A 24,025-nucleotide genomic window follows, 5' to 3' on the forward strand; every position below is an offset into this window, starting at 1 on the left:
CTTCCACAAGGTCCCTGAAGGTACTGAAGAGTTCACCCAGCAGTGAGTGGAACGGTGAGCAGGGGAAAGGCACCTTCCAGGATTCTGATGAGTGCAGCCTGAGCAGCAGCACTCAGAGCAGCAGCTGCCACACCACAGAGAGCATACAGGAGCCCAAAAACTCATCTCCTGAGAAACACGTACAGAGCTGTGCCTCTGACTTTTCTAATGCTCTTGTCAAGGAATCTGATATTCTCAGTGATGATGACGATGATGACTATCAGAGCCTAAAGAAGGGCAGCCCTACTAAAGACATAGAAATACAGTTCCAACAGCTGAAGATTTCAGAGGAACCTAGTACTGACTCTGAACGAGATCAAGCTGCTGAAAAGGAGGAAGGAGATCGTTTCAAGACAGGAGACCATCCAAAGCTGGTGCGTGGCCACTTCTGCCCAGTGAAGCGAAAAGTAAACAGCACAAAGCGTAACAGAGGAACTTTGACGGCAATGCAAGAACGTCATCAATCCCTTGACAGTCACTCTGATGCTGCAAACCTGGATCTGAACTCTATTTTAGAGAGGGAATTTAGCGTCCAGAGTTTAACGTCTGTAGTTAATGAGGACTGTTTTTATGAAGCTGTGGAGAGGCATGGAAAATCCTAGCTTGAAAATGTTCATTTGAAGTCCACATAAAATTCAACAAACTTATTTTGCTTTAAAACCAGTGAATTCATGGAAGCCGCAGCAAAACTACTATCTGATTTTGTGCACTAATACATTTTTTTCCACAAGAACAGCTGTAAAGGATTCTTAAGTTATTTTAATTTATTGTGGATCAAAAATAGATTAAGTTGGCCAAGGTCTGTAAATTAGTTCATCCCTTTCAAGCAGTTACTGAGATCATGTAGAATTCTTGGGGAGGGGCAGAAGGGCCTTGTTAGTACTTTAAATTATGCGGAAAAGGTGCTAGCGAGTGGCAGAGGGGCATTGCAGTGGAAAGCAGCATTACAAAATGACTTCTTCAATACCTTGGGCATTTAATTTCTTTGGTTTTCATTTTTGCTTTATTTAAAGCAGAATTAAGTTATTTTAACGTGTTTTAGTGCACAATAGTGCAGAAATTACATTTTTGTATGTTTCGAGATGCTGTTTATACTTATATATATGTGTAAATACAAAAAAACAAAGCTTGGCCTGTAATCTTTTATTTGACTGTATTTTTTATTTTCTCTACCAGCCTGTACAGTAAAAGACACAAGTATTGTACTTAGCCATGTTTTCTACTTTTTATCATGCTGCTTTTCTCTGGTTAGAGCTTAAAATCCCAAGTTCTTTGCTTTTGTATACATGAGAAGAGTATTAGCAGACCTTGAGGCAATCTGTGCACTTTATCCTCCTGTAAGCCAGTCACTTGAGTATATTTATACAAGGCTTTTGGTTTTGTTTTTTAAATTACTCTGCACAGTAGGATTTTCCCAGATAAAAAGAGCACAAAACCCCAAACAACATCTTTCTTACATGCTGAAGTATGAAAAATTTGTTACTTTCTTTGTTGCAATAATGCACTCACATTCATACAAACTTAATTATTCCAACTTAATTACATATCTCCCGACATACCTTGTTCTGGGTATTTGTTCTGTCCATTCCCCTCAAGCAAGAACCACCTGTAGGCACCTTGTAACTGGACTGTCCTATAACTTTTGTCTACAGCTGAATGAAATGAATAAATAAAATGGAAAAGCCCTCTCCACCACTTTTTCCAAAGTATTTCTTCCATACCTGAACAGATGTAGGAATATGCAAGTCAACACCAGTCAACATCATCAATGAGTTAAATCCAGATTCAGTTCGCTGCTGTTACAGCTAATTTTCCTCTTCAGTTTGCTCTGTCTGACTGATACTTTTAGGTAAATGCTGCCGCTTCTTCTGCTTCAGTTCTTCTCTGTAATTGTATGCAAAAAGGCTTGGGTCTTCCTCACACATTTTCCTGTATGTATTGCACAGATTTCTGAAGTGTGACATGGACAGCTGAAAAGGACGCAGAGTTGGATCAACATCTGCTGCCATCATCAACTCTTCTGTTTTTTTCAAACGTTCACTTTCAGGAAACAAGGTCCTAAAGGCAGGGGCAAAGAGCAGAAAGACAAGTTCAAATAATTCAGACAATTAAGTTTCCCCTAAGAGAGGCAAAGTTCTCTTGGGCTTCTACATACTCTTAATATAGGCCATTGTCTACCCAAATGCAAATATACAAGGGCCATTTTTCTGCAAATGCAATTTATGCATATACTTTCCCATGTTGTTATATCTTGTACATTAAACACATGCTATATGCTCATGATTCAAAATATTAAAAAAAAGAGCTTTTGGGTATGGATGCTGTCATAGAGCCTTCTTGGAATTAGCCTAATATTTAGAGAGCAACAACAGATTCAAATTTGTTTTGTCCTGATCTATTTTGCACATAACTTTTTTTTTAGGATGTATCATTCCAATGGGCCAGATATTGTTATCACTTGTCATTAATAGTGTGATTCCAATGCCAGAAAAAAAAGCAAAAGAGGAAAAATGTAATATTTAATTATTGTTCATGTTTTAATATGGAAGATGTGCCTGGAGTCCTAGATTTCATTTTCTGCTCTGTCACTGTTCACAGATGGTCAAATAAGCTCATGTACTCTGTGACCTGACACATTAGCATCTTTCTTTCACAAGTTCCCCAAATCATAATAATACTAGTTCAAGTGATTTTTAATGTCTTGCAAAAATGCATTAACAAAGTGCCAACTACTGCAAGTACTAGCTGACTAGCTCTTACTTGCAATCATTCTGTCTACGATAGGCCAGGAAGGCAGACAATTTGCACATGGTTGATGTGCATGTCTCAATTTTCAAATTACCTGCCTTTGTCTTACATACGTAAGACCTAAAAATGCTGTGCAGCGAATACAATAGCACATCCCACGCCCCCAGAGTGTGCTTTGCAGGTTGCCTGGACAAGCTAGTCAGAAGGCTTTGTATAAATGAAAGTTGTCTCTTGGTGGAGACAGAGCACAAAGCTAAAAAGGGCTTTAAAAAGACAAGAGAAGGATGGAATTTCTAGGAACAACCTGGTTTAAAGTAGTGTGCCACAAGGCCTTGATTAAAAATTTCTCCAATATTTTCAGCAGCGTTGTCAGCAAGGTTAAAATGGATCAGGATTTTGATCCTTTCTTAAGTTATTCTCACCTTTGAACTAACAGTTAAAAGGTGTTCCTCAAGCCAAATATATTTAATCACCTTTTATATACAGGCCACAAATCATCTTATAAACGTACATGAGCAGTAAATCAAACTATTTTTCTTCATCGATTTAGTACTTCAATCCAGCATGCCACGTCTCACTCAGGTGTCAGAAGTTGCACACAGATGTACACTGATTTTTGTTTTTATACAGTACCTTGTAACTAATGCAATAACTCCATTATGCACTAGAAGTTGCTAATTTTTTTTCAGGTCAACTGAAGAATAAGAGGATTGTGGTTCTTTGCTGCATGCTAGGGCTAAAGCATGTTAATCTGTTGTGGACTATGTGATGTCCAAAAATTCAGATTTGCCTTCTTGTTGCAAAAGAATGCGGAACGCTTATTAGCTATTTCAAATTACACAATAGTCGATTATTTTATTAAAAAAACACTTTGGCACAAATATTCTGCATAACATATACATGCTGACTGTGTGCGCCTTCTACTTATATTGTCAACTGAAGCCACTGTTTCATGAAGAAAAAAAAAAGTAAATCAAATACAAACCCAGACAGTTTGGATAACTCATTTTCTCACCACCTCCAAATGGATACTCAAACGTTAGCACAGGTGAAGCAACTTTCACTTTTGATCAAATGTTTACATCCCAGACATTAATATCATACAGTGCCTCAGGCAGAAAAAATATAACACTACCCCATCTGAAAACTAGAGGCAAAATTCCCTGTTCACCTTCAAAATAGCAACAAATAAGGCATGTAGTTCAACAAGGTCTTATCCGTTCTAATTCTAAACTGCTTCCAAACTTTGGCCAGCAAATTTCAGTTAGCCAAAACTATAGTTGTATGTCTCTAGTACCTCACCCCAGCCATGTCCCATATTTCCACAAGGCTGAATGCCAGCTTTTCCCATACCAAGTCAGACACGTGTCTGTGCTAGAGTTTTAACAGGACCCCTGGAGAACAGACAGAAGTTTTCCTGCATCAGTTACAGAACCTAGTAAATTCTCTCAGCAAGACGTGGGGCTTTTTAAAGAGGCAATAAGAACTCCATACAAGGGCAGGCACCGAAACAAGAATTTGACCTTTTGCCACTATCCCTCGAAATAAGTAACAGTTCCCACAGATCAAATTCTTTCCCCACACACTGCAAGCTTCAATTCAGAATTTTGAGACTTTTATTCTTGAACTCATCTGACAATTGATGTTGATTTTGTAGTTTTGTTTTGTTTGCTTGTCCATTTGCTTTAAAGTATCAGAGACAGACAGACTATTGGAAAGATCACCAATTTATCCCAGTAATTTTAACAGCTTCAATTACACTAACAGAAACGCAGAGTAATTATTCTACAGCTAAAGCAGAGACACATTCAACTTTCAGTTCTGTATCTAAAAATCATTCTGAAATGGAAAGATTTGATGAGCCATGATGACATCTATAAAGGGAGAGAATAAAATAAAATGCATGGCTAGAAGTGTTATCAACTGATGTAGTAGCATTTACAAAAACATGGCCCGAGAATTTTTCTTGGAAGTTCCTTACTCGATTCCACGGAAGCAGTGTTTTCTTCTAAACTGAAAAGCACTTCGAACCACTTTTTCTACTAGCTCGAACGGCTGCTGTATCTTTGGTTGCACCAATGGAGTGAAATGCACTACAGCCACATCCACCTATAAGGAAAAGCAAAATATCAAATATTTAAGTAGATGTAGTCCTTTGAGAGGCGTTATTTCTTTAGAGTTAACAAGTGAGGCAGCAGGAAACAGGCAGAACACAGGAAGACATTGTGACAGGTAACAGCTGTGTGATGGCTAGTGTCATAGTATTTGATTTGGCTTGACTTTCAAAGCCCTGGAGAATTTTAGTCTTTCTTAGTTATCTACATATTTCTAATTAGCTCACATGCCAGTAGTCCTTCGTACTTTTTTCCCCATGGCACCTTCTCCATTGAGAGCAACTTCCACGTAATCTGTAAAGTAATTAGCATTTCTTTCTTGAGATCCTTCCACAAGACAATTCTACTAGACACTATTTGATCTGCAGACTGAAGGGCAGTTGGAAAAAAATGGTATTATAATTAGAAATCAAACCCACTCCCTATATATTTTCATCTGCTCTAGGGCTTTCGCAAAATGCGAGCCAAGAACCTACCTTTCAATACAGTAAGATTTTAAAAATCTAGTCTATTCAAAGGAATGATGGGTAGAAATAAATTTGCATTCAATTTAGGTGACAACTGAGCTCTGTATTTACACTGTGTTCCATCACACTTAATCCAAAATCATAGCTGAATGCTTCCACACATCTCTCTTTCAAGTTTGTTTATTCTTTTATAGTTCTCAAATCAGCTTGGTTCACAGACCTGTCACTTCCCCTGTGTCTGAAAACAGAATGAAACAACATCCTGCCTTCGATGCACAGATGTACACTTTATATACACAGATGTACATATAAAAACACACACAATATGTCACGCAATTACAGCGACATTGTATTATGTTGAAACACCCTGAAAAAAACAACACATTCAGACAATGTTTTTTTCCACTTCTCCACTTTTTCTGTAAGCTAGAGGGTAAAGACCAAGAGAGAAAATTTGTTTAAAGGACTAAAATATAAAAATGGTTTTAAAAAAAAGAAAATTAAAAAAAATCACAGCTTATTTACAAGCGAGAGGACAAATCAAAACCTGACATACAGGAATATGCAGAGAAATGCACATACATGCTTTTGCAAAGCAGTTTCTGAATTTCTCATGTGCTTCTACACTTGTCACAGGCTGTTACCTGTCAGGAAGACCACCAGCACACAGTGAAAGCTTGTGTTCACACCAAGTGTCTGAAAAGTTGATCTTTTAGAAAAAAAGGAGTTGGTTGTGTGATCTTCACACAACCAACTCCTTGCACAGAAACACTAAGAGCTTATTTATATATGTGGATGTTTATCTACTTTTTTATCATGCAATATAAAAATACCTTTCCCCCACAAAATTAGGGACAAGAAAACCACCAGAGACCATTTAGGATCTCTCTTAGTCCCCCCAGATTTGCAGAACTGCTCCTAAGTGAGGTATGAAGATGCTTTTGTTGTTGAGAGCAGGACCTGCGTATTTAAAAATAAAATTCTAAGGGAGAGGAAAGAAGAACACAATCTAGAAGCAGCGCAGAATTCAAGAGTAAAAAAGAGCTCAATTTGCAATCTCAAGGCCAGTGGGCAATAATTTCTGCTTCTGAAACAAAACACAGCACTCCTCAGCATTTGTTCCACTGCAGACATGGTTTTCTTTGGACCCCAGGAAAGCTGCCTGGTAGCTATAGCAACAGATACAGGGCAAAGCTTTTTCCTTGTAATGGGCCGCTCCTTTACAATGGCACAAGCTATTTTTCCCTAACCTTTTTAATATGCATAAAACAGAGAGAAGAATTATGAAAACCAAAACGGAGTTCACGAGAGCACTTAGAATGCACAAGTTCATTTTATTAAATGTTATCTTTTCTTAAAGGATAATTTTATTGGTAACACTCCTTTTGCCCACCAAGTACATTTGTAATATTTACAAAATAATACTCAATTCTAATAAAATAATGAATATGAAAGTTATTTTACTGGTAGGAACTGTCAGTAGCATAACAGCTGTTCTCCCTTACTGTTTCAGTATATGAGTACAAGTAAGGTTCATGTTCTAGTAAGGCAGGAGGAACACGTGACAGCACAGTTTAATTCAGTCTGCTGCCTTGCTCATGAACTCAACACTTGAAATTAGAATAAGCCTAAATGAGACGATTTTACTAATCGTTAAACATAAAGGTCTCATAATGGGCAATGCATGTATCCGCAACTAGCCTTTATCAAAAGAAAACTCACATATTCCCTTCCAAGCTGTAATTTTCTCCTATAGGGAACTGAAACCTAATCAAACTTATTACACTTCATTAAAATAGACTGTGTGAGTTCCTAAAAGATAGTCCTAAATCAGCACTTTCATCAACAGAGTGTTCAGTACCAGCACTGTACCTGTCTACTACAGACATATGTTAGATCTAACACCAGATATATGTGTCTCATAGCGGTCTTCTTCTGACATGAGGGTTTCATTTTGGTTCCTTTCCAGCAGAAAATAACTGCAGCACTGCACTAATAGCAATAATCTAATTCCTGTGCAACAACAGCCTTGTAACAACTTAACTCCATTGCCACTAGGCTCATATCACCTCCAGGGCTTGAAAAAAAGTCCCTTGAATGTTTTGTGCTTTGAGTTACAATTTAGACGATAATCTCTTTCATACCTTCGGTGCTCATCTTCATCTGGTTTCCTTCCCTACTTCTTCAGAAGGAGCAGTGGTAGCAACAAAGGTCAAAACTGCTTTCAGACAAAAGTTTATTACTGCTGGTATTACATTTTAAGAATCATTCCCAAATTATTTTTTAAGTAGCAAAGGCACTGGTGTTTTTTCTGACGTAAACTAAGAATATATAAGTATGGTTCAACACAAAGGTCCACCAAGTCTAATAAGCAGCACGCACACGTACAGAGAAAGAGTACCAGAACAAGTCAAACACACAGCAAAACTCGTCCAGGATGCCCACTCTTCTGCAATCTGTGCACAGGGACCTGCTTAGCTAAAAATGTTGTCTTCACATTTACTAAATTTCAAGGGATTTTTCTACCAAGAATTTGGCCTAATTGCTTTTGAATGCCTGCAAGCATTGTGCATTTCCCTGTACTTTGTGGAGACAAGGTTTTAGTTTATGCATGGAGGAGGCAGTCTAGTTCTCTCAATTTGTAGCTGTGCCATCTGCTATTTTTAATATACAACTCCTTCTTATCATACTGGAAAATATAGAATTTTCCTTCCCAATCATACCTTGAACTTCTCAGTGCTTTAGCTTAGCCTTTCTCATAAACAGCACCATTCCAGGATGAAAAGGCACTAGATTGTTTCTCATACAGAAGTTAAAACTTCTGATTGCCTTACTAACCAACCACTTTTTTGATGGAGCAAGGAGCCATCAAGATATGGCTTTACAAAGTACCACAGTGAACTTCACTACAAAACTCAAAAAAAAAAAACCCACAACACAACAAAGAAACAAACAAAAAAAACAGATTAATGAATTCAACTATTGCTGCACGTGTGTTCTTCCCCTTGTGTCATTTATATTAATGCTTCACTTCAATTTGATACTTTATCAAATCAGTAGTACTATAAAGTTCCCTTTGCAATTTTTCAGTTAAATCTCATCTTTACTATTCTCAAAATTTTCATGAGCAAAAATTCTCATAGGTCTTCACATTTTTCCAGACTGTTGATGTTATGCAGCACAAGCTTTTACTTAGACTCACTCTACAAATCGACTAATAAATTAAACTCCATTCAGTGTGAAAACTGACCATTTATTTCTACCCATCTATTCATATCTAGTTTTCCAACCATTTCTCCCCTGTAAAGACCTTTCTACTTTACTCTGTGACCATTTAATTCTTTCAAGAGCTTTGGAAAGGCCATCACAAATGTTTTCTCATAACATAAGTAAATCTCACTGTGGTCCATCCACACATTCTCTGACTGCTCCAAAGAACCCCAAATAGACTTATGAGACATTACACATTACTGCAGCATTTATATATTATCCGCTTATTTTGATTTTTAAAGTAGTTTCTACCAGTTTGGCCAGTACTGTAAGAAAGTTCTTGACCAGCTGGAAAACCCCGAAGCACATCTAAAGACGTTATGTCAGAACAGACACATGATATTAGCTCATACTGCAGTTACTGAACCATCACACTAGTGCCTGCCTGGGAACTGAGAAGCTTCCCTCAGATGGGAGAGCTGACAAGTTGTTAAACGTCACCATGTCTAAAGAAACAAATCCAGGGATTCCTCCTCATTGGCAAATGAAAATAAAATAATTTTGATCCTCCAAATCTTGCACCACAAAGATGAACACAGGAAACCGAAAGCCAGAAACAGAACCTACAGTTATATCACTGCTGCAAGCAGCAAGACTTCTCTCAGCCTCTCAGTTTCTAATACTGACTTGTTGAGGCCACTTCACCAATAAATTGCAGTTACCATGTAAACTTTATTAGTAGCTTTATTCCTTCATTCTTTTATATAGAATGATAACAAAGTAAAGGATGATCTACAGAAGGCAAAAGCTATCAAGGACAGATGAGGAAAACCTGTAGCTGAATAGAAATATGCTGCTGTTCCAATTAGAAATTAAAATACATTGCATAGTTCTCTCCTAGGAAGTTTAAACTCATAATAAGATTATATGTGATGAAAAAAAAAAAAAGGAGAAAGAAAGGAAAAAAAAAAAATAAAACTGTCTAGCTCTCAGATCAACTTAAATGAATCCTACCTACCCCCATCCCTGAATTCATAAATCTATGGTTTTTGGATTATCAAGATTTTACTACTCCTTTTAATCACTGTTTACAGTTTTCATCATAGAGGCTGGGTATCATGATGTATTTAGCACGAACGGCGTCCATGTATTTTTCTCTATAATCTCTTTGCTTTCCCTTACTAAGTGTTTGTCAAACAAAACTCATTAAACAAAGTAGTCCTTTATTCTCTGCTAGATGGAACTAAGAGAGGGAACAAACAACAGTACTGCACTTGCTGTAGAGAACAGAAAAAACAACACTCCAAGAAATTTTGTTAATACACGCCAATGCAGTTTTATATGAGAAGGGACAGTTCCACTCAAGAGAAACTGCATTTTTCCAAGACATCTACAGTGAAGAAAACATCTCAGACCTCACATCGAGCAGTAAGTGCTACACAAACAGAAATGTATGATAACTGTGTATTTTATTACATTTACAGTGCTTATAGTTGAATTTATCATGCCCTTAAATCAGTTCACCCTGTTAATTATAATATATGATTACCATTTGCAGTGCTTTGGGTTTGTTTGCATGCTTGAAAATGCTGAAATTTTAAAAAGGATGCAATAAAAAGGCTAACTCAAGATCCTAATTAGCTCTTCCAGATTATGCTTTTGAGTGATTTTGAACTACCTAGACACGTCAGTTCCTTCTGTAAAAGAAAGATAAGACCTCTTTCCCATGGGCCTGATATAGCAAATGATATATATTTGCCAAAGCAACTCTACACAGACTGAACAAACCAAAGGGATCTGGAGATAGGAAAGACTTGGAAATAAGATTTTTAAATAGAGTAGCTGTTAACATACTCACCCTAACTATAACCATTTGATATATACATATGTTTATGCTGGACAGAGTTAGCACATCCTTAAACAATTACCTGAATTAAGTAAAATATATAAATTCTAGTTTATTACTAACACTGCACTACAAAATTAGAAAATTACTTGATATATAATGCTACTAAAGACACGGTGATCAAAAATTTGCAGTTCTATGTACAAAAAGGTGAAATAAGAGTATAATGCCACTGTTATTTTGTGCTTCACTTAATTCAACCTTATCCCTATTGTTATGGTTTTCCAAAAAAGTTTTAACAATACTAAACAATAGCATTAAACTTGGTCTTATTTAGACAGAATGTCTGTGAAAGCATAAGGACTGCTCTTTATTTATCATGCTGATAAAAAACAAGAACTGCCAAATATATAGCCCCCCTCAGAAGTCTATACACCTTTTGTAATCCTCATCACTTGTTTCAAACCATTTTTCTTCATCTACTATCCCAGTGGTCCAATTGATCTAACACCAATAGTTCTGTCTTCACAGGTGCATCATACTACCCAAATGTTCTACTCTGTCAAATTAAACTTGATCCTTTATGCAAGATTGTTTTTTTTAAACAATTTTTTAAATCTTCCACTGTATGGTAAATTTGCAAATTATTTCCAATAGCTTTCTGATTAAAAATGCACTTATACAACTGAGTTGTTCCTTATCAGTATTAAAACCAGTATTTTATTTTATAGATAACAACACATCGTATTCACACTTATAATCCACTTGCTAAGACTGTTGATCTATGTCAAGGTCTGAGAAGCACTGGCTGAAAATAAAACAGTGATTCAGAAACGTTAGTTATGTAAGTCAACCATGAAATATTGCAAAAACTAAGCACCTTCTTATTCTTCTTCAAAAACATGAAAATTGGGATACAGAAAAGAACGGCAATATTTAAAGACCTGAAATAAAGGGTTACTTTGAACTATACTTTAAACAAAAGATAACAATGTTCATTGTTAAAAAACAGTCAACAGGAGCTACAATTACATCCATCAACACACTTAAGGTGCATTAAGAGTAGAATATATTTTTCACCAATGTGTTTTTCTACAGTGGCTTCTAACCTGCAAGTTTCTAACGTTTCATTCAAAATGTGTATTTGTCTAGTAAGCCTGCAATCTGTATATGATTACTGAGTGCAACTCCAGTAAAGTAAGTTTTGTTTGATGGCTTTTAATCACGTATGAAAGAGCAGCCCCCTCTTACAAGCCATGCTAACACTGTCCATTTGTCACCATTTACGTTCAAGTGCCTTGCATGCAGCTGCTCTCATCTGCTGCAGGGTCACGTTCAGATACTCATTCAGATAGCTCTGATTTCAAATGCAAGCTTTTTTTGTTTGCTGATTTCTTTTTCTTTCTGGCTGCACTTCTCCTCCTCCCCCTCCTCCCCTTCCTCCCTATCACACAGACGGCTCCAGCCCCGGCTACAAAGCTGCCAACCAGTTACACACGTTTACAGGAAAGAAACGGGCAGACAAAAGGGGACAGCAGATAACCATGGCATCAGCAGGTCTGCAGTTCTTTGCTTTTATGCTGGCTTTGTTTGGTGCTTTTGGAGACATCGCAGCCACCTTGTTGCCAAACTGGAAGGTAAACGCAGATGTTGGTTCCAATATCATAACAGCTATAACACAGATGCAAGGACTTTGGATGGACTGCACGTGGTACAGCACCGGGATGTTTAGCTGCACCCTGAAATACTCCGTCCTCTCACTGCCCGTCTACATCCAGGCTGCACGGACCACCATGGTACTGTCTTGCATCCTGTCAGCTTTTGGCATCTGCATCACTACAGTTGGAATGAAATGCACAAAACTGGGAGGGGACACTGACAGCAAAAGTCACACTTGCTTTGCTGGAGGAGTCTGCTTCGTTCTTGCGGGAATCTTTGGATTAGTACCGACATCGTGGTACACGAGAGAAATCATTTCAAATTTCCTGGACCAGACCATTCCAGAAAGCAGTAAGCATGAACCAGGAGGAGCAGTTTATATAGGATTCATTTCAGCAGGGTTTCTGCTTGTCGCAGGTGTCATCTTCTGCACTTCCTGCTTCAAAAAGCAGCAAGGAGCATGGATTTACCCTCCAAAGCAGCAGCATTTCCCATCCACACAGCAGGAGAACAATGCAGGTTACAACTTGAAGGACTATGTGTAAATATAGTTGTTTCTATTCATTGAGGTGGTCTTATTTTTTTGTGCTAAGTGTAGTTTGATTAGTTTGATTAGTTTAAAGAATGTCTAACACTTGAATTTTCTTACATCTGGGCTGCAATTATATTTATGCAAGGTATTTTGGTTTTAGTGAGATCAGCAGAAAGAATGTGATAGGAAACAATGCTTAAGTCTCTTGCAAGAGTACTTTTCATTTGATTTTTCAAACCATTCTTTTCAACTTTCCAAGTAACATTTGCTGAATAGAAAGTAATTATTTCAACATAAGCAACAGCACAATTAATGGTTTCTTACAGCCAAGATGCTTAAAAACAATCTATTTATCAAATCAGGCTATCAGTAACATAGAATGCTTTATAGAGCATTTTACTTTTTCTCTTTATCTATGATGCAAGGAAAAACAAAAAACACCTCTCTGTCCAAGAAGCCCAACTGAATGGCCTTTAAGCAACAGGCACACTTGCCTTTCATTATCAGTTCCAAATTGTCTTGGTAACTAGATTTCCTAAAAGGAAAAAAAAACAACAACCAACCATGCAAACAAACCAAAACCAAAAAACAAAGCAAGAAAAAGAACAACAAAAAGCACACACACAAAGACCTGTACCCCCCCACACCTTAGCTGCATTGTTTATTTGCATATCAGGATGAAGAATCAGCAGTACTATTCAGATGGTGCCAAAAATGTGTCTCCCGCCTCAAACTGCCACCTGCTGTGGGTTTCCTTTATTATTGTTACAGAAATGCCTATTGGGCATTCTCCAATTGCTACTAATCTATCACTACATAATGAGCAGTACAACAGAAATGTAACCAAGACTATGAAAACATCTGTAAACTGTAGCGCACAGGATGCAAACTATGCACATGAAAAATCTGGAAGCCTTCTGGCTTACACTTGCTTAAATTAACTTTTACCAGCTCAGATACTACAGCTACCATCCATTGTCTTGAACATTTCTGGCCTTCTAGAAGAATTTCACAGGTGCTTTTAATAATTCCACTAAGGTACGCTGCAGGCCCACACACAGGTATCCCATTACTGTAAAAATGTAATGTACAATGATGATAAAGAAACTGCTGCTTCTTTTAAATATATTTTGTTAACTCCCTTATTTTGAATAATAATCTTGGATCCTTTAACCTTTTCTTTCAACACATAGATTTTATTTCACTGGCAGAGGATGTCCTATCAAAATGCTTTCCCAAATGAAAATCAAATTGATGTTAGCTTGCTAGCACACGTAAGGGGCCATGATGCAGGCCTCTACATTTAGGAATATGATAATTCCAGACAAGTCTTTCAATAAATCCAATTGATACGTATTCTGTGTATCTATATACAACTTTCACTTCCCATGTTAGTAGCCTGAAATTCATAAGGACAGTATAAATTATACTGTTATATATTACACCAGTGTAATGTTATATATATATAACATTATATACAGAGTTAATTTGTCAGAGAAAGTAAAAACTTCTGTTACAGCATTTTAGAAAGTGAAATGCTTTCTACATCTAATAATGTGAAGAGTCTTTGTTCTACTGCCCATATTCTCTGAATGAAACTTCATCTTGCTTTTATTACTACTGCTACATGGCCATTTTGAGCTTCCTATCTATTCATCAAGGAGCTCGTTTTGTACTGTTCTTAACATTGTCATCACAGTTAGCTAGTATTATAGAGAATTAACCATGAGCAAAAAGCCATTTTTCTTTGCTTAAGACACAATGCTGTGCAGCATTGTTCCATAAACCAGAAACCTATTATGTTTCAATGTTCATAGGTATTGTTAAAAAATATTTATTCATTGAGCTAATGAGGTAATCAAGTCACTCCCGCAAACCATGCTTCTCCACCTTTAGTAAGGGGCCTGACATGACACTATGCTGTGATCATTGCTAATATACGTGAATTAAAACAAACATTTATAAAACAAGAGCCAAAGATGTTTTTAGAGGACACATAAAAAATGTAATAATTGCATACTAAAAGAGAAATGAAGTATTCTTAAGTTATTTAAGCAGCAAATTTTTCTTTCTAAAAACTTTATGCAGAAGTACCTGAATGTCTTTGTATGCCTATGAAATAAAAATCAAGCACTGAGCTGCATCATTGACAATACACTGCAAGAGTTTGCCAAGAATGCAAAGGTTCTATCAGCAACAGTAACATCTCAAACTATGTCAGTCTACTGCTAAGTGAAACAGTGACAATACAGAAGGTCAATCTACAACAGGAGTTTGAAAGAAACAAAATATAGAGCACCTGTGACCAGGACCACCTGAAAAGCTTAGACTTCCTGTTTTTGCAATATAATCAATTTTTGCTTTAAATCAAAAAAATATATTGAATTAATACATGCCTGTCTTTAATGGTACTCCCTTTTTATAGGATTTGCTTATACTGAGATATTTGTCACATCTCTGTGAGTTTTCCCTCTCTCTCAATCAGCTGAGGCCTTTTCAATATAGGAAAATGGGAGTATTGGTTAGAGCTTCCCAGTTCTGAGATACAGATGGCAGGAGCCTTTTTACTACAGCTCTACTATGTTCTCAAATCACAGCCACCTTTGAGAAACAATCACCACAAAATTGGAATTTGGGCTTTATTTAACACTATTTCATGCACTTGGATGGAATCTTGAAATTGTTTCTGAAAAAGATAAGAGACGGCAAAACAAACAAACAAACAAAAAAATGCAAAAAAAAGGTCTTACGTATGATCAGTTTACTTCACAACCGACTGCTGTCACAAATAATAATTTAATGTTTGCTTGCTCAAAAAATACTAAAAGAATTTTAAATCATTATCAAAATATGCACAGCAAAAGACTGTAAAATTCACTGTGGTAAGAGAGAGGGAATGGGCTTAAAAAGGTTCTCAAGAGAGAAGTCTGAGGAGTAAAAAGACCAAGAGAGAGATTGTGATAAAGGGAAAGGATGACTTATTGAAGAGGTGAACAAACCATTTCAAGAGGATCTTTCAGAAGCAGAAAGTAGATTTCCATGTGCACTTAGGGCACACATACCCCACTCAGTGTATCAGGCACATATTTTTACAAAAAGAAAAAAAAATGATCTACATCTAAAATCTAGTTTAAATTTATCATTTTTGATTCCTGTAATCCTAATGGCTATTAATAAAAATCTGGCAGTAAATAAGAGGGTAGCAAAGCCACTGTTCTCCTCTCAAAAGCAGATAGGAGAGAGATCAGATGGTTACTTTTTTAAACAGGGAGTAGGATGTAGGTGACTAAGTGGTATAGCGAATAAGAGGGTGTTAAATATACTGAAGATAAGCAGGGTGAAATGTAAAGATTATACATGTGGTAAAATTAGAGATCTTTGACATAAGAAAAGCTTTTATTTATCAGGGTCTTTCAGAGGACCCACCAGATTTTCCAGGCACAGTTCCCAAACTGTTCATAACTGCAAACTGCAAAATAACTGGCTTTCTATGTATGCTCCAATCTATTTTCTATGTATGCTCCAATATCCAATAGGATAGCAGACTATCCTATTGCTAAATTTATATCACCCTCTCCGGAAACACCCAAAGAAGTACAGTGATCTTACAGATAAGACTTGAAGGTCAAAGCCAAGTTCTGAGGAACCAAAAAACAAAAAAGTATCTTCTTGAACCATGTACGCTTCACTTACAGGTGTAAGACACCACTCTACTTAGTAGTACAGAGATGCTGAACTGAAAATCAGATATATTACCTGTCTGAAAAATTAACAATAAAACACACACACAAAACAAACAAAATTACCTCTGGTTTTGGAACAAAGGCTTGACCTGGTATTACGAAACGGTTTTCAACAGTGCAGAGATGCTGAGACATGATGGACAGTCTGCTACGTTGCTTGCCTCCTGTATTAGCTGTAAGCCTCTATTGAAGAATCAAAAATGCACAAATCAGTGAAACTGAATTGACCAAGTGGTCAATTAGATTAAAGCTTGATTATCAGTATAATCAAAGACAAAGATACATTAAAAAAGAAAATTAATTCTTAAGAACTCACATCAGAGTTTATGCCCAGCTCATTTTGAATTCTTTCCTCTGATGTAACAGCATTTCATTAAGATATCATGGTAATTTACAACCTCAGTCCTTCAATCAAATGCACATGAAAAGGAGCTCCTTGAACTTCTGCAGAACTTAATGAGTGTTCAAATAATTTTGTATGGGCACAAGAGAATACTGAAACACTCTGACTGCAGAATTCAAACTGAACACCATTGGCTGATGGTATTCTCACATACTTTCCTTCCACTCTTTCTGAATCAAGTATTTTTCTTTCTTCTCCAAAACCAAACCTCCATAAACTCAAAATCAGATACCAAATGAAATTTCTTCACTATAAAGTGGTGTATGTTTACTATATATGCAAATAAGTTCACTCTACTTTATGTAAGTTTAGATACCTAACAACACCAGCATTTAATACCTAAAATTGAAATTAGCAGTTTTCTAGTTTTCCCAAGGGATTTCTTACACAGATAGTCAAAAAGTCACCCAGAGAGTGGAGGTTTTCTACACAAAGTCAATTTTTGTATCTGGTAACATCTGTACATTATGCAGCTTCACATGAAATTCATACTCATGATATCCTGCCACTTTTATTAAAATTATGTCTGAAAAATAAATTATACACATTGCTGAAGATTTTTTCTTTTTTTTTCAACAAGTCTCCTAAAAGGCAGTTCAAGTGTTAGCATAGAACCAATAAAATACTTTTCAGTGACTTCTCAGAAAGAAAGCTTAGTGATTCTGTTTGCCTACATCAGCATTTAAAACTACCTTAATTTTTTATTTTGGAGGAAACCTATTATATATATATATGTGCCATAGTCATTATTCCTTTTAAAGAAAAGCACCACATTACAATCTAACAATGCAATCAGATATGCACTTCCTTTACCTCTGCAATGGAAATGAAACGGACAGCACAATTTAAACAAGCTACTCTTACTCTCCATGAAAACAGCAAGCCTCAGGCTTCCTACTTCTCAGCTACAGAAGGGATAACTTAGCAACATCCAAGTCTGGGCAGTAACATTTCAAATCACTTCAATCTCATCTGCAGGAACATACCTGAGTACGGCACTTCTCAATGAAGCCAAAAATGCAGAGAACATATAGCCCAGGTGGTACTTGACATCTCTTTAGGAGTGCTCTCTACCAACTCCTCTCAAGGTACCTCAGGGATTATTGTTATTATTTTTTTACCCAGTAAGCTATCCAATACAACTGTGCTTTTCGTAAGCACACATTAAAACCCCGTTATCAATGAATCTGCAAAATCCATCACAAGAATTAACGTCCGTGAAGAACTAAGATTGGCAAAGCTGGCCATCTGAAGGAATTTTAAACACATCCTTTTAAAAAACAAGCCTTTTTTTTTTTTTTAGAATATATTTATATTCAATTTATAAGAATTATGAAAACGTGATAATTTTTCTTGTTTGCTGTTCAAAAATCTGAACTATTTACCACTTGATTAGTGCCTTTTTTCTAGTGTTCTAAATAGACAGCAGTGTTAGACCCAAATTAAGTATTCTTCTCTTCTAACATGCCAATCTTCTAAATGCCTAACAGCTTATCACCCAGCCTGGCAGCCCTCAGATGGCACTGGCAGAGCAGTTCAGATGAATTGCACTCTGTGCTCAGTTTTACTTAATATTATAGACTAACAAAATCTTCCATTTAAACTGAAATAAGACTCATATTAATGGTCAGGAAGTATCCAGCCCAGGTACCAAATTCGAGGTGAAGTACTGAGTAACCTGTGGCAAAGTAAAAAATCTTTTCTTCAAAATAAGGATTGATTTTACAAAAATAAACCATAGAGGCAAAATGATTTGCCTGATGCTTACAAACATAATTTTAATGCTATGGATATCTGGCCTTATCTTCCTTAATGTGCCTCAGAACTCAGCATATAACAACGTAACTATTGGTTCTCATCAACAGTTTCATCCAATCATATCAAACACAGAGTTCAGTAGTAATAGGCCTATGCTGACATAACTCATGACAATGTTGCTGTTAGAAGAAAATAGAAAAGCAGGAAATTAACACCAGAGAGAAATGCAAAGATATTTTAACCTTTTATAATAGAACCTAGCTTGACTGCAAATTAACATGGCACACTCCTTTATTTTCTTACTGTTAACATCAAGTTATCCTAATTGATTACGAAGCACATAGGTCCATTCCATCACAGCAGGCTACCCTTCCACCAACAGCACGGTGTACATGTATGCACCAAGACTTTCTTTAGTATTTAGGCTCTTAGAAGGGACCAGTGAGGACACCAAGCTGTTAAGAAATTTTCCTTTCAGGAATGTAAATCCATAGATACACAAAATATTAGTAGAAAATTAAAGTTCTAATTTATTATCTGCATTAAACTGTTCTGTATTTGCTGGTACTGAATATGCCTGTAGTTGCCAAATCACAATGGCTAAGCTACTTCAGAAGACCACAAAAAAAAGGCACAGGTTTTCATTACCATTCCTCCTAATCAGAAGACCAAGTAGCTTTTCCCAAAGGAGTATTCATTATGTCAAACCAATTATGGAAACACAAACCATGAACTATGAAAAATTTTGTCTTCAATGGAAACTCTCTGCTTGAATAAGCATAAGAACAAGAATCAGGAGGTCCCAAAATGTAAAGTCAACAACAACACTGATTCATTGCACAACCTTGAACATATCACTCAATTTCCCAGTGTTTTTAACTTCACTTTCTAAACACAAAGAACTTAAGAGTGCATGGTGTTTTGCATCTCATTTGATCTATGCTGAGTGCAGAAGCACTATAATCTACATGTCACCAGTGGTGTATGCAGCTGGTTACAGCTATATAAAGCACAAAGTCCATTTATGCTCTCAGCACTAGGCCACTTTTTCCACTGTTTTTACAAATCGTTGTATTTTACTCATCATCACTTTGCATTTTGTATCAGTCTGTGAGCCATATCTTGCAATAAGATATAATCTCAGATGACGTGAAGTCCTTCTAGAAAATGGAACCATATTTTTTAATGCCAGTAACCACATGAGCTCAGAAGTGAGTTAAGAACTCCAGCTCGTTTCATAATAAATGTTCATCCCTGGTGTTCTCTAGAGCCACCTACTGGAACAACTTCAGTACTCACCTTGAAGCTTGATTTCAGGGCTACAGTAATGACAGCACAGTATGGTTCTCTATGACCCCAAATGACAATAGACACTTGTATATATAATTACTATTAATTTACATACAGTAAAACACAGTAAAATTTTATTTTTAGAATTTTAATTGTAAAGATAATTAAAACAACACAAACACTTAGCTTGCGTAGAGAAAACCTGTTATTACTAACTAATTGGATGGAAATTCAGTCTTCAGACTGATGGGCAATTACTTTTTTTCATATATATTGTTTTTTAAGCATCAAATTGGATTCAGGTAAGAGGCTTACTACTTTCATAATTATAACAAAAAAGTCTCTTTTGTTATTCTTATAAAATAAATTTAAAAAAGATACGAAATGGTGCATGAATGACTGTAAGAGAAGGAAACTAGTTAAGGACGGAAGAGTGCAGTGGAATCTATTCAGGTTGAAGCAATCAGACAAAAAACACACACATTAAGTAGCTTAAGAAAATATAACCCTCTATAAGAAATCATAAATAAAAAAAAATATGCACTGTGTAAAGATCAGAGCAGACGATTATTTCAATGTTAAAAACTGAACTAATATTTTCCTCTCTTTTTTGAGGCAACTAAGAATGTTTTTGAACTTTTAAACAAAACGCTGCATGTCATCCAAGTTTTGTTCCATTTATCGTTTTTAAATATTGGGAAAATGGTAACATCTTACCTCTGCGACTTCCTTCTGAAAAGTCAGTGTCATCTGTGTCCTGCCATAAATAAAAGGCCCATTCTTTTTGGAAACATTTTCAAGCCATTTGATGATTAGAGGAGTTGAAACACTGAAGGGTAGATTCCCAATGATATGAATATTTGGTGGCTCTGTTAACATTTGATGGGAAAAACAAAACCAATAAACAACTTGTAAAATGTCTGGGATAAGATTTTGCCATGAATGAGTACTTCAGAAAGATATGTGCCTATCAATCTAGATTAAAACTATGAAAACAATTTTTATTGTGCCACATCAAAATTACGCCTTTCCATTTATGCTTGTCTTATGCTGACAAAACGGTGTTACTGTTCATGGTAATTAGCTAGAAAAAAAAGAAGTGGTTAGGTCTGGTTTTCATTTACATTAGAATAAATCAGTAACTTTCAGCTGATTTTCAGCTGCTTGGTAGATTTCAGCAGAGATACTCAGAATAGCAGACATACAGACAACAATTCAGTGATCTTTAACTACAACTATCAGGTACAGAGTAAATAGCCACACTCATCATTCTGTCCAACATGTTACTCCCAGACACATTTTACTGAGTCTTCACAAAAACAATTCACTTCACTAAAACAATCACTTAGCTCAAAATGAAGAGAGCTCTCCTTTTGTATAGAGCCCTATGAAATCAAAAGGTCTTCTAACAAGTACAAGGCTTAGCACAGCTCCTTAGCCATATGAAGTCGTAAGTATCATTCAACTATGTACTGCATCGGTGTATGTGTTAAGCAGGCACTTCATTAGTAAGGATCCTCACCTCTACGCAGGAGAGCAGTAGAGGTGGACAAAATAAAGTGTTGCAGTTTCTTAGATACTACAGCATTTAGTGACATGGCTGGCAGATGATGTTATTAAATTCAGCTGGTTCTTTGGTACATTTTACTTATTATGCAGTTTCTAAACTCTCTGAAATCCACCAGACTTTCAGATTTTCACGTGGCAACAATATTATATATATATATATATATATAAGTATATCTTACCAGTAATTAGTCAGCTCCAAAGACGAGAATAACATATGTATGTAGAAGAAACATTAATTTTTTAAAACTGCACACCTTCACATATGCATTTGGTCATAGTTTTGTGAACCCTTTGCAAATATGCAAGGCATTTTTAAAGGTGAAGATAACGTGGCATAGTCTTTTATGTCTTACATTAGAAAGCAGTTTACTGTTCTTCAGGCACTGCAGACAGTGACTCTACAATAAATTAAGGCATTTGGAAAAGGAGCCTGGGAGGTCATTTCCAATTTATCTAAATACTGTTACGCGTTTCAAAAGGAAGGTAAAATCAAGCCCTATGAGAATTTCAGACCTAAAAATATGTAAGTAAATAAATAAATCTCTATTTGGATTCTACATTTGTCAAATATATATATTTGAAGCTAAAGCAATAATAAGAAAATCCTAAAGGCTTCTGAGAAACCTATAGAACTGTCTTTAGTGGAATGACAACAGTGGTTGCTTCTGTCTTGTTCCAGAAGATGAAGAAGCTAGGAAGCAAGTATACAATTCAATTTGCTTTTATACGTTCCAAGACTTACTGTTGTACAGTCAGGATGCCCTAAGGCAAATAACTGCAAAGCAGTTATATTGAGCAGCAGTAACACTGATTAAAGTATCAAACAAATTCTGCTCAGTCTTAGAAGAGGATGACAATTTTCTAACTGTTTCTTTCTAGAAAGTGAGTTAGCCGCTCTCTATCCTTACCTTCAACATGTATCTGAAGAGAGCACATAAGCACTGAGTGAACTCCAGCTGTATCTCCAAACTTAAAGAGTAAGTTGGAAGCCTTAAACATAAAATGAACCAAGTCCGAATACTAACCGTCCTCCCAGTTCTTTTTTAAGTGCTTTGGAAAAGCCTTCTCCATCTTAAATGTCAGAATATCTCCATGAACAATGCGCACTTTTCCTGGAGCTGCTTCAGACAGCATCTGTTTGTAAGCAAGCAAGTAGGACGTACAGTGAGTATTAACCACACTGATTTCCAGCATCAGCCACAGTAGGAATTAAACCCCTGCTGTACGTTTATCTTCAATATACAAAAAAAGAGTAACAGTTCAAACTGAGCACACTGCTTACAAGTATTTACCTTCAAAAAGAGAACACTAATGAAAGAAGTTCAATGCATGCCTAAAAGCTGCAGAATTCCTAAAAGAGGATTTAAACCTAAAAAGGCCGACAAAATTCTCTTCAACAAGGATGATTAACAAGCCCCAGGCCACTAAGAGAACCCCACCTGATTTAAGTGCTAATGCAAAGAGCAGGTATTGAAAAGTTGTTGGATCTATTACCTATGGAAACAAGGCTCAAAACGTTTATTCTGTCTGCCCCCATAGGGTCTACCTAGGGTCTATTATTTTAGCTATATGTGATACAAGACTGTAGAAACATTCAGCCATTTTTTCCTTTTCCATAAAGAAGATTGTCTTCATATTCCTGGGAGTAGTCTGAACTCAAACCTTTAGAAACCAAGGAGTTCTACAAAACAACAGGCTGTATGAATACCTAGCAGTAGAGGAAATCTCAACCCTTTGTATCTTGTAAGACATCTCACAAACTACCATGTTCTCTATCCCATCTCTCCATCCTATTTCTGCAGATTACCTGGTACTTAAATGGTGAAATACCAACTTAGAACTAGATGCAGTCTGATGACCAATTCTTTCATTTCTGGTGTCAATTTATACAATAAAATTGTTACAATTTTTAGTGCCATATTTTCTCTTATAGTATGATACTATGCACAAACAGAATAATTCAAAAGGAAAGTCAATTTTTATAAAGATGACTTTGGGGGATATTTACCAGTCAGAATAATGAAAAATGGCTTAAAGAGCAAGTTTGCTTTTGTGCTGAATCCAAATGCATAAATAGTTAAGTGCTATTGGCTTAGCTGATGAAATAAGCTGCTCATCACTGTTAGTTCCATCTTCAGTCTAAATCCTGCTAATATGCTCAGGGGCACAAAGAGGTTTCACAAGTTTCTGAGCCAAACGAAAGTGCTGCTTTCTCATACTTCATGAGAATGTTCATGAAAATGTTTTCATTAAAATTTTTGGAGTAAAACTTCTTTTTTTTTTTTTTTTAACTTCAAAATAGCTAAATTCTGTGTAGAATACTAAAAATGCTTAACTAAAAACTAAGTGTTCCTACAAGTTTTAAGAGCAATTATTTTCAACTAGAAAAATAAATCTAACCTCAACTGCAAACTACTTAATGTTTTTTTTCAGCATTACATTAGCAATTATATTGCATACATATTCACTAATCTGCCATGATTTGTCAAATCTTTCTTTGAATCTGTCATAAATGCTGTAACATGATGAAAGGCAATATAAGATCAATAAACTTAGAAAACAGAACATGAGAAAACAGACAGCTGCCTACACAGTAATGGATTATTAACATATGTTCTATCTTTTTTTAACCATAGGATTTTATTTT

The 24,025-nt window shown here is 36.1% G+C and overlaps 3 protein-coding genes across 8 annotated transcripts in view; 2 read left to right on the forward strand and 1 right to left on the reverse strand.

Annotated features, from left to right (window-relative positions):
• The window catches only part of TIAM2 (TIAM Rac1 associated GEF 2), a 172,371-nt gene extending 171,123 nt beyond the window's left edge, over nt 1-1,248 (forward strand). For all 6 annotated transcript variants that reach the window (XM_072035929.1, XM_072035931.1, XM_072035930.1 and 3 more), the window contains one exon: nt 1-1,248. In XM_072035929.1, coding sequence (XP_071892030.1) covers nt 1-641 — 641 coding nt within the window. In that variant the 3' untranslated portion in view covers nt 642-1,248.
• TFB1M (transcription factor B1, mitochondrial) overlaps nt 1,179-24,025 on the reverse strand; it is a 27,176-nt gene continuing 4,329 nt past the window's right edge. The window contains exons 4-8 of the mRNA XM_027454396.3: nt 22,404-22,512; nt 20,527-20,678; nt 16,422-16,541; nt 4,769-4,896; nt 1,179-2,097 (exon numbers count right to left, since the gene is read on the reverse strand). Of these exons, the coding sequence (XP_027310197.1) occupies nt 1,845-2,097; nt 4,769-4,896; nt 16,422-16,541; nt 20,527-20,678; nt 22,404-22,512 (762 nt within the window). The 3' untranslated portion in view covers nt 1,179-1,844. The remainder of the gene's footprint in view (nt 2,098-4,768; nt 4,897-16,421; nt 16,542-20,526; nt 20,679-22,403; nt 22,513-24,025) is intronic.
• Nucleotides 9,850-12,647, forward strand: CLDN20 (claudin 20). The gene is made up of 2 exons (XM_027454397.3): nt 9,850-10,006; nt 11,880-12,647. Exon 2 carries the CDS (start codon nt 11,969-11,971, stop codon nt 12,626-12,628), a length of 660 nt encoding a protein of 219 aa, XP_027310198.1. The 5' UTR covers nt 9,850-10,006; nt 11,880-11,968; the 3' UTR covers nt 12,629-12,647.

Source organism: Anas platyrhynchos, chromosome 3 (assembly GCF_047663525.1).
Source record: "Anas platyrhynchos isolate ZD024472 breed Pekin duck chromosome 3, IASCAAS_PekinDuck_T2T, whole genome shotgun sequence".
Classification (NCBI taxonomy): domain Eukaryota; kingdom Metazoa; phylum Chordata; class Aves; order Anseriformes; family Anatidae; genus Anas; species Anas platyrhynchos.